The 12,005-nt window shown below is 26.0% G+C and overlaps 1 protein-coding gene across 1 annotated transcript; it reads right to left on the bottom strand.

Annotated features, from left to right (window-relative positions):
- Nucleotides 1-3,644: 3,644 nt before the first annotated feature.
- LOC137824909 (annexin D4) lies at nt 3,645-6,644 on the bottom strand. The gene is made up of 6 exons (XM_068630589.1): nt 6,434-6,644; nt 5,917-6,092; nt 5,155-5,373; nt 4,588-4,812; nt 4,157-4,225; nt 3,645-4,066 (listed from the first exon to the last, which is right to left on the bottom strand). The coding sequence occupies exons 1-6, from the start codon at nt 6,477-6,479 to the stop codon at nt 3,857-3,859; spliced, it is 945 nt and encodes a 314-aa protein (XP_068486690.1). The 5' UTR covers nt 6,480-6,644; the 3' UTR covers nt 3,645-3,856.
- Nucleotides 6,645-12,005: the final 5,361 nt, after the last annotated feature.

Below are 12,005 nucleotides of genomic sequence, written 5' to 3'. Positions count from 1 at the left end.
CACACATTTGAATCCAAGTTTTGGCCAATTTGATACTAGATATGCTTTGAGCATGAATCAATAAAGAAATAGGTAGAATGGTTTTTGTACTTGAGAGTTTCAGAGTCACCTACCACGATTATGCAGTAGAATATGCCAGCAAAGAAAACTACTATAAGAAGCCAAACAAGGAAGGTCTCAACATAAAACTACAAATGAAATAAACAATCATGCATCAACAATCATGCATCAAACAAATTTAACCATAAAGTACAATTTCAAAACACTCTGTGATTCAATCAAACACTTTCAAAAAAATTTATCTCTCATCTGTTTTCACTTATCAACTTAGTTCTGTTACATTTCTTTCTTTCTTTCTTCTTTAGGACAAACAGAAGAATTCCAATCCATCAAAAGTAATAAGAATTTTTTTTCATTACAACCAACCCATCAAGTTTTTTCTCTTTCTTTTCAATTCCTCACCTACCAATCTATTTCTCATGTAGTATTTGGTTGAGAAGAATGGTGGGCAGAGAAAAAGGAAAAGGAAAAAAATGGCATGAAACTGAAAATTTGGTTGTGTGAAGATTGGTTCTTAAGATAACTTAAGATGACAAATCTAGAAATTGAAAATTACAATTTAAGAGCCATGGCTCAATTACCATAAATATTGAAAAGAATTAAAAAAAAAACTAATCACTTTTGTTTCTCTTCAAACATGATTAATCATATTAATTTTTTAATTTTTTTTAACTAAAATCTCTAATTAAATAAATTGATAAAATTACTATTTTATATATTAAGTTATTCCATTATAATTAATAATTAAAACTTAATTAATAAATGTGGATGATTTAAATTATAATATTACTATATTTTTAATCATTTAAAACATTAATACATTTTTTTATTAATTTTTTTTTAAGTTTAATTAAGGATCAACGAATTAGGGCGGAATGAAATAATTGGATTTGATTTTAAATCTAACTCTATATTTTTTAAAACAATATAGTTTAAATACTTATAAATTGGTTTAATACCTATTTTAAAGTTGATATTTTGAAAATCAATTTTAAATTTAAAACTAATATATATTTTCCAAGAATATTTTAGAATGAAAACATGTTAAATCTTTCATATTTCATAAAAGTGTATTATTAATTAATAATCTATAAAATAAATTAGTATTTGATATTTGATACATGTTTATGTAGATGTAGGTATACGTCCCCAATGTAAATGCATACAACTTCTTAATAAAAGAAAATAGTATATTACTTTAAATTTTAGTGTTGAAACGTGAGATTAAAATATATCAATTACTATATTTTAGTAAAAAGTGTATAAATAAATATAAAATCAATATATATATATATATATATATATATATATTTGATAAACATTAATATATATTCAGTAGGGTTGGTTTATCAATTTATGTGTAGATTTTGCTTATAAAAATTATGTTATATATTTATTAAGAGTTGAAAAAATATAAATATTTTATTTTATGTTTTTCTTGTTTTTACATTAAATCAAAATCATACAACAGTTTCACATTATGTGAAAAGGAAGTTATATATATGTATAATTGATATTTTTTATCTTTAGTTGCTAATAATTATAAAATTGAATTATATAAAGTATGAATGGGAGGTATATTGTATCAAATTATATTTTGTATATTTTTAATTAAAATTTATTTAAACAAATAGTATTTAGTGAGTTTCATATAAAGATATTTCGCATTAAATATTAATATTTTTTATTTTTTATCATATAATTTTCCTTATTATTATGTTAAATAGAGTTCGGAGTACGTTGGATTTTTTCTTTGTGTTTTCATATATTTGATGTGTAATATATTAAATATTTATTTATTATATAAATGATTTTGAATTTAAAATGGATATTAAATAATCAGCTTTAAAATTTATACTGAAAAAAATATCAAATTTAAAATGGTATCAAACATATTTATAAACATCAAGTTTTCATTATAAAAAATATGAATTTTAGTTTAATTTCAATCCATTTGGGTTTGTAATTTACAACAATAAAATCGATTGAATCTGATCAAGTGACAATGATGTTAATTTATTTTTATTTTAAAATTGTTTATTTCAAAGTTTTGTTTGTATAAATAATCTAAATTTATTAAATTTAATTTTTTATTATTTTTATAAAATATTTCAATAAAGAAATTATATAATCCAAACTTAGGTTAATATTAATAGAAAATTAAATCCAATTAGCATTAATTAAAAATAGGACCACCATGAACACATCTTTTACCAACTCCACACAAAACTCCAAAACTGAGATTCCATCTTGCCCAATTCCAAAGCTTGAATCAAATCCACAATTCAGAACCCTCCAACAACTACTTGTCAAAGGTTTGAAATGTCTTAAACCTTTAGGTAATTTTTCTCTGCACCATATCAATTCCAACATACACCCAACCTTTCTCTCCAAAATGACAAAAATGGGTGTAAATAAAAATGACTTCCAAAATTTATTATCCAGAACATTCTGGATTTGAATATCCAAAACACATTTTTGAATTCTGGAAATTTTTATCCGAAATACATTTTTAATTTTTTGTTCCGGATTTCTTCGTCCAGAATGTATTTTTTTTCAATTATATTTTCTATTCTGGATTTTTAAATCCAGAACAAGGGTAATTTTGGAAATTAAAAAAATAATAGGGTGCAGGTAAGAATTGATATGGTGCAGGAAAAAATTGCATTACCTTTCGGTAACATATCCAAGTGAGCAAACCTTAACTTCTAAACAAATTTTGTAAGGTTGAATTAGATTTAAAATACATTTCTTAATATAGTATCAGAGTGTATCTTAACGAGAATTTGTTGGTCTTATCAGACCACCCGCTATCGGTCCACCTATAAATATATAATCTCACGTACGAGTTGACAACCTTGACATAATAAAATGTGTTGGAGAGATTAATTTTTGAGATATCACATCAACTAGAGATTATGAAATTTGAAATATATACAAATGAAACTTACATTGATCATTTTGAGAAGCTCAAGAGTGGAGAACATATGGATTGTTTTGCAAAATTTCTATAAGCAGAATCAACTTTTGAAGTTGAACTCCTGAGTGTTATTCAGGTTATTGATATCATTATTCAAAAAGAATGATTACATCAGTGGGTGGAGACAAATTCTTTGCTTATGCTGAAAGCTTTTTCTGATAGTTCCCTTATTCTAAGGAAGTTAAGGAATATATGGAATAATGTTGTGGAGTGTATTAAGGAAAGAAATTACTGTGCTGATAATTTAGTTGTTTATGGTTTGAGAATTTACTCATTATTTCTGACTTTAGTAGAAATAAGTGTGATCCTAAACATTTGAGATCCTTGCATTAAGAATGTTGCTCATAATTGATAATGATTATAGTATTAACTTCATTCTTCCCTTTTGATTTCTAAAAAAAAACTTGAACACCTTTGGTTAAACTGAAATTTTTTGCAACAATTCATCTACTCAGTTGATAGTATATATGGTTTAGGATCTTCTGTGACATACACTTTTTGTTTGCTTTAATTCATGTTTTTAGGGATTCAACATAGTGAAAGGAAAAACAAAGCTCCATTTTACCTTAGCATAACAAAAGTTGTAACATGATAGAAAAGGATGTTTGTCTTGGAAGAAATACCAGAACAATTTTATTTGATTACACTTTTTGCTTTTGTGACAATAATAATACAAGATGAAGAAGCATCATGCAATGAAAATGAGCAGCAGCAACAACAACCCAAAGGAAAATTGGGAGGATAAACAATACAAGGTATGGAAATTAAAAACCAATTTCATCTTCCAAGGTTTTCTTCTGTTTTTAACTTCTTCAATCAGCCTCCTCTAACAATCAAGTTTAGCAAGAAATCCTTGTAGTTTCCTCTAGCAACCTCTTCAACTTTCTGGGACAAAGAAACTCCATATAGGTTATGGTACTGTGCTTTGATTTCCTTCATATCAATGTCAGCTCTAGTAACAATGACACGAGTAAGAGATTTCTTAGTATTCTTATCCACATCAATTCTCAATGCCTCATTCAAAACCTGCACACAAATAAAGAATGCAAGTTATAAGAAATTTCATATTTGTCATAATGGAACAAAGTAAAAACAATTGCAAGAACTTCATCTAACCTTGCTGAAGTATATTTGTGGAGTACAAAGGCATTGCACAGTCTCTTTAAATCTTAAATCATCAAGATCCTAGCCACAATCAGAGAAGGTTTAATCAGGAGTAGAATCTCATCATATTTGAAGTTTACAACAGAACCTCAAAACTATGGAATTATATGAAGATACCATGATCAGAGCTCAAATGTAATGGTGCATCAGTAGTGTTAAGACTAACTCATACTGATATTTCTTGAAAAAAATTAAGACTACACATAATCTCATGGTTTTTGTAACATTTACAACAATAGCCTCTTGTATTGAGATATATGGTGTAATCAATGCATAAGAATGTAAATAGAGAACTTAGAGATAGAAAAAATGAAAGATGTTGTGTGTAATCTGAGAAAATTTTAACTATTGTCACTATAATTTGCTCTGGTACTATTTAATACCTCATCAAGGTTCTTGCCAGAAATCTCTTTGTAGTGCTTGTAAACTGCTTGAAGATGTAGCTTGCTTCTTGTTGCCAATATCCTTATCACTTCATCATCCTCATTAATAGGCTTCTTGTGAGCATTCTTGATGGCATTGGAGAGGACTTTGGCCTCTGATTTTGCAGTGTCATCTTTAACCTTCTTTCCTTCATATCTATAGGCACTTAGTAGAGCAATCAATAGCTGTTCACACAAGTAATAGGTGTTAATTTGACTTAGATATTGTGCTATATACCTCAAAGAACACATCATATACAACAAATTCACCTAAACATCATTTCTAATCTAACATCTACTTATTTTATCAAACACTATCTTGCAAGTTGCATCTCTTTTCTATGCTTTGGTTGGACATTGACACAATGTGCTTTATATGACAACCATCATGGTTAAGAACCAATAACTATCTTCTAATACATGTCACACAAAGATTGACTGAGACTATAAACTATAGATGCATAATGAACTGGTGAATCAAGATTCATACAGCAATTTCTCTGACAAGATGGTGCAAGTGTACCTCACCTTTCTTTCAATTCCATGGATGTGTGAGGCAACATCTTCTTCAATGGAGTGGTCAAAGAGGGAATGATAGGCCTTTCTAGCTCCCAATAGCTCTTCTGAGGATCTAGTGCATGCAACCTCAATCAAAACTCCATATGCATTTTGGCCCTTCTTCAGGGCCTCTTTTACAAAACGGGCATCTCTTTCCCAAGGGTGCATGGACCACAACACCACAGCATTCTGATTAAACCAGTCACATCAGGGACCACATATCAGATCAATAGTTCCAACTTTTGTTCTATGTATTTTAATATTTGGATCTTGCTTTTGAAAGTATTAGATATGAATAAAGCCAAGTCATATCTGCCAGAAATTTTCATTGCTTTTCTTTAATATTGAAAAGAGAATTTAATGATAATAATAATAAGAGTTATCAAAAACCAAATTTTACTTTTTCATAAAACCTGTAATGTTATTTTCAATATATGTATACATATATAAAAGTTTAAACACACTCCTTTAGTATATAATCAAATTGAAACATAAACAATTAATGATCCCAAATTAACATTTTTTATATGCCCTTATAAGAACAATTCAGCTTTCACTTTATCATCAAATAAATTAAAGAAAAGTAATATCAACATCTGGCCATGAAAGCTTGTTTCACAGTTTCCAAGGATATTCAACAAGGAACTCACTTCTGACATTGCAGAACAGAGTAACCATAAACATAATATTATGTACACAGAACAAATTAACCTAATAAAAGGAAAAATGTACCTTAAAACGCACGAATTCATGCTTGAGAAGATGAACATAGTGATCATCCCACCTCTGAAAATGGCGTTCATGATCCTCAGTGAACAAATGTGGTGTCTTCTTCCTGAAAGACTCTCTCTCCAGAGGATCCCATTTTCCCAGAGTTGTTACCAATGATTTCTCATCCACTCCATGCCCTGAAATCACCATCCAACTCTAATCATCAACCACATGCTTCTTCTTGGTTTTCCCAAAAAATGTCTTTCAGAAACAATCTTTGTTAAAAAAACAATATTAATTTCTGTCATACAAAACCAATACATTATATAAACTTATCTGTACATAAGATTAATTCTGATTCAACATTGGCACTCACAGCAAAAATACAGTATATACAATCATTTTAACCAAAAAAAAACTAAACTTTGATAAACCCTTTTGATTAATTCAGCTTGTTTGATAAATGACACTCATGTTTAATATTAAAAATGAAGGAACATGGTACAAGGTTAGGAGTGATTGAAGAGAATGAGAGAACCTGAAAAAGCTTGGGTTATTGCTTCTAACTCTTGATTGAAAGCCATTGTGACTGTTCTGTGTGTGAACTTTGAAGATGATAGAGTTGTGACAAGTGATGGACAGTAAAGGGTATGGTCACTTTATAGGACCCTCCAAGGCTATTTTCGTCATTTAAGGTGCAATTCACAAAATATCAAGTGAAACTTCTTGTGTTCTTACCACCTTTGACCAATGTATTATGAACATGTGAAATGTTAAATATGAGAGTTACATGTGTGTACCTAGCAGAGGACTTGAAAAGACTCATTTGTCCTTGACATATATATATATATATATATGATGTTTCTGAACAGTAGTGGAATTAGTAAATAAGAGTTATTTTTTAATGCAGTTGAAATTATGCTAATGGAGCTTATTCTGAAACTGTAATGATTTTAATGAGTTTGAAATGTTATTGTGAATTGTGATAACAGTAAATATTGGTAAAATTCATAACTCAAGATTAATAGTGTAAATTTAGACTTCAGTTACAGATAAAACCAGTTCAAGATATAAAGTTAGATATAGAGATAGAGAGGGAGAGAGAAAAACTATTAATTTTTTTTGTAAGTTATTATTTGATGTGATTGCAGTTGCAGACATGCCCTTCATTTTGTGGTGTATGCAACTAAGCCCTTGGAATGTTTCAATTTGTAATATGGCCACTTAAAATGCTAGTATTTAAATATAATGCAATCATTAATTAATGTCAATGGAATAATTAAAGTGATTTTTATATAAGGGAACCATTGATCAGACTTACTTTTAAAAATTAAAGTTTATTCCTTTATCTTTCATTCTGATCTTATTAAAAAAAAGATTTATTTTTAAAGAATTTGTGTGTTGGATTAATCGAAAAAATCACATTTTGCAGTAATCTTACAAAAAATAATGTGAAGGAATTGTAATAATTGATTTTATATTTAAAACAATTATAATTGAAATGAAAAAAAAAATCTAGAAATAAGTTGATAACTTTTAGTTACAAGATTCACAATTTTACTTTCACATGTTAAAAATATATAATCCAAAATTTTGAGCAAGTTTCAAGCATGCATGAATAGTAGCTTTCTTATCACTCCAACAACAGTTTTTTGCAGTAATGTGACATATATAATAAATAATATTTTCAACATATACAAAAGTTTCACGATCAAATATTTAATTTAGTTTTGACCTTGGAGAAGGGCAACCTAGAACTTGATATGATAAGATCCTTATAATAAATTTAACCATTACAGATCACACCCAGTAAAGTATATTCGAAGAAAACTAATTTATATATATAATATTTAAACCATGTGTTCTTTAGTTAAAAATATATTTAATAAAATAGATATATAACTTTATTTATAATAAAGATATTAGAAAGTGTATTTTAAGTATAACTTTATTTATAACTTAATTTTTATAATGTAAAGTGAGGTTTGCATTCATTTGTATCTAACACATCCCATTATTTTAAGATTGTCAACTCGTGTGTAAAATTATATATTTATGGCTAGTTTGGCAGCGGATGACTTGATAAGACCAACAAATTCTCATTGTTCTGGTATCGCTAATATAGTCTCGGCTCACATTGCTCACGAGTCAAGGCCAAAGACGGTTCATATATTCATTTCTTCCTCAACCCGTTAAGACGTCTTTTGAAAACAAAACCGTGATAAAAAATCGATTTTCAAAGTGGACAATACCTCGGATGCGGTAATTGACCCTAACGATGTTTGGATTTGAGTTTAGAACATTGGTGTCATCTGCTATAATAAAATCGAAATGAATTTGATATTGTATTAGATTTTAAGTTTAATTCAACTTTATTAAATAAATCAGAAGAGATTTATACCATTTATATATTATAATTTTTTTTAATTGTTTAATATATATTTTTTCACTAACAATTGTAAAATCTAAAGTTGAAACATAAAGAAAAAGTTAAATTATTCCACTGATATTCTATTATTAATGATGAATAGTGTAGGATAAGGACAATCTTTATTAGATGGCATTTTCAAATTAAAGAAAATGAAACTTAGTAGGTAGGGAAAGGAAATGATACATAAAATAATCCATGTGAGAAACATGGCTTTCAATTTCCAAACATGAATGGACACAATTGTTTCTTGTTTTCATATGAACTCTGAACACCAGATGGGACATGTCCAGAAATAAAGCCTTAATGGGTCAGATATCAATCCAGCACAATTCAAGTTTAATATTTTTTTTTATATTTCATCATTTAATTTATTGGTTTAGTTAGATATGAGTTCTTTGGATGGTAGAAATATTTTTTTAATTTTAATTTTGAATAAATAAAATAAATATATTCAATTTAAAAAAAAAAATCATTTATGTTAATCTTAATAATTATTCCTTTTTAGTCTTTTAAAACTTCAATCCTCTTAAAATTATATTGATATTCTTGATTCAATACTATAGTTTATTTTAATGTTCAAAAATATTCATTGAGTGTGACTATTTATTTTATAAATAAAAAACCTCAATTCAATACACCCTTTATTTAATTTTGTTTTCTTGTTACTTTCTTTCCTATTTGGAAAAGCTTAACCATGTCAATCATTTCCACTCTTGGCACAATTTTCACTGACAATTTTTATTAATTTATTTATTACCAGTACACTATTTAATTTCACCAATTAATAGTTTTTACTTTTGTAATTTTACTATAACATTTGTATGCAATTTAAGATTTAGAGTTAAAAATAAACACTCTCTTTCATTGCACCTTTTCTCTTATTGATACCAAATATTTATTAATTTTACTGATAATTAATAAAAAAAATTGAATATTGATTACTCAATTATATTTCTTATATGCAATATTTAAATTCAAAATCATCTTAAGATACACATTTAAACATTACAATGTGTCGGTGGCAATGTTTACGGTGTTTACCACCTACTTTAAATATTTATGCTATTTATAGTTTGTAAATTTGAGAGATAAATTTTGGTTACTAATTAGATATCAATTTAAAAAATATTTAATAATAATAAAAATTAATTTAGAAATTATTATTTTTTAGTTTTTAAAATGATTTTTAATTTAATTACTATTGGAATTAATTATTTTGATTTTTAAAAATTGATTTTTATTTCATGTTAAAAAAGAAACGTTAATTTTAAATTATAATTTAAATAAAAAAATTCAATAAAGTATTAATTATTTTATAAAAATAAATCTAAATCAATTGTACCATAAAGTATACGTTTTAAAAAATAATCTTTTAAAACTAACTTCAAATATTTGAATAAAAAAAATATAAATATATAAAATTAAGTTCTAAAATGATGTTTTTTTATTAATCGCTTAATTTTTTAAAACAAATTAAAAAAAATTTATTAACAATAATTAACAAATATTAGCAGATTATATATTATTTATTACAATACTCTACTCATCTTATTAACAAACAAATATTAAATAAAATATCTATTATTTATAAAAATAATTATCAATAAAAGACTTAAATAAATAAAACGAAATATTTTATGAATGTTTCAACTCTTATATAAAACAGATTCTGTTTTACAAAATAAAATAAAATATTTAGTTGCTGAACTTTAGATTTTTTCAACTAAATATTTTATAAAAAAAAAACCAGAAAAGTAAAATGCCCAATATTTTATCACAAGCACTAGCTCTAAGACTTAGGACAAAATTATAAAAATATTTATTTAATATTTTTTATAGAATTTATTCACATGTATAGTTTCAAGTTATTTTTTCATTCTGAAACATGTTTAACTTGTGAATCCATATAAACACAGCCAAGGAATCAAATCTTAAAAGATGATTATGTAACACATGTTTACTTTTTTTCTTCTAATATTTTGGTTACACGTAACATATGTTTATAGTTTTTTTAGTGTTAAACATGGCACTGTGTATTTTATAATTATATTAAGAAAAACATGGTCAGAAATTCAACTTATAAATTATTCATGCACCTCACTGTCACCATAAATGAACCTCATATTTATTTGCACAAGTAACTGAAGGTGTTCATATGAATTTCATTCAATATTTTAACTTAGTCAACAAGTGTAAGATAATCCAAAGTTAATGCTGAGATAACTATGTTCTGGCATCAAGTTGGTCAACAATTGCTAAGATCATTCCAATTCTCTTTTACTTCTTTTTGTTTTAAATTATAAAAGAAAAAGTCTTAAATTAATAAGATTTTTTTTGCTGATCATATATTAACGAATAAATGTAATGTAATGAGATTTTTTTTCCAAAATTTATATTATTTTAGACACTGAAATGATGCACTTGTTCCAGATTCGTATTTAAAATATTATCCGTTTTGAAAGTCAGTGTTTCGTGATGACTTTATGTTTAAAAAGACACTTCAACAAGTTGAAGAAGAAAAAATATATAAATTATTTTAATTTCGACTTAACATTGAAGAATTATAATTTAAATAATTTAAGTTGTTAACTTGTATATTTCATTCTTTAAAATAGATTGTGTTTTCAGTAGTTATGATGGTGGAAGGTTTTCAAAAGATTAATAATTAGAGTTTTCCACATAGATAGATTGTGTTTTCAGTAGTTATGATGGAGGAAGGTTTTCAAAAGATTAATAATTAGAGTTTTCCACATAGAGTACTTGCAGCCATTGTACACAATTTATACTTTCAGTAAATTAACATTTGGTTTATATATAATTTTTTTAGTTAATATATGAGTAAAAATTGTTGTGAAAGTTATATATAAATTTATTTTTATCCTTAAGATTTGATTTGAAAAAACTAAATTAATTTTATTTTAATTCAAGGAACCAATTGTTTATGACATGATTATGTTTTGAATATTTATTAAATAAATGTTCAAACAATATAAATTGATTTATTAATAAGTGGAATACAAGATCCATTTTCAAAGATAAAAAAAATACTATTTTATTTTAACAAAGACTACTAGGTATTGGATTTAATGATTATATTATCTTTAATTATATCCTAATTATTTTCATATTTGGTTGTTGAGATTTTTTTTGAATGGTGAGAAATGTGTACCACAAGTTTTAGTAGATGGTAGGTGCCTATGATTATGAAATGTGTGATTCATGTTTATAGATTTAAAATCACATCAATTCATACTAAAGTAAATTGCTATCATAGCTAGAAGTCGAAACCCATCAAAATCTATCATCAAGCATGCTCGATTAAATTTTTAAATATTTTCTAAAAAAATTTCAGCACGAAAGAAAAAGTTAAATATGTTTTTCGTTCTTATATTGTAATATGAAATTGATTTTTATCTCTGGTTTAAACTTTAGATCATCCAAGTACTTGTAGTATGAAAATAATTAGAATGAGTCTTTTTGTATGTAAAATGATGGTTAGTTTTTTCTTCTTCTGAATTTCGTTGTTCTTTTGATTATAGACATTAATACCACTGTAACTACTTCCATTGGATCAAAGTGAAACCTCGAGTTGAACCAATTTCACTTACAGAAAGACTTATTCTACAATAAATTTTTTTTAAAAAAACTAACAATCTTTGAAAAAAATAACAATATTTGA

Source organism: Phaseolus vulgaris, chromosome 11, assembly GCF_000499845.2.
Source record: "Phaseolus vulgaris cultivar G19833 chromosome 11, P. vulgaris v2.0, whole genome shotgun sequence".
Taxonomy (NCBI): Eukaryota; Viridiplantae; Streptophyta; class Magnoliopsida; order Fabales; family Fabaceae; genus Phaseolus; species Phaseolus vulgaris.
The sequence above is the reverse complement of the archived record's forward strand: the minus strand, read 5'-3'. Positions and strand labels throughout refer to the sequence as shown.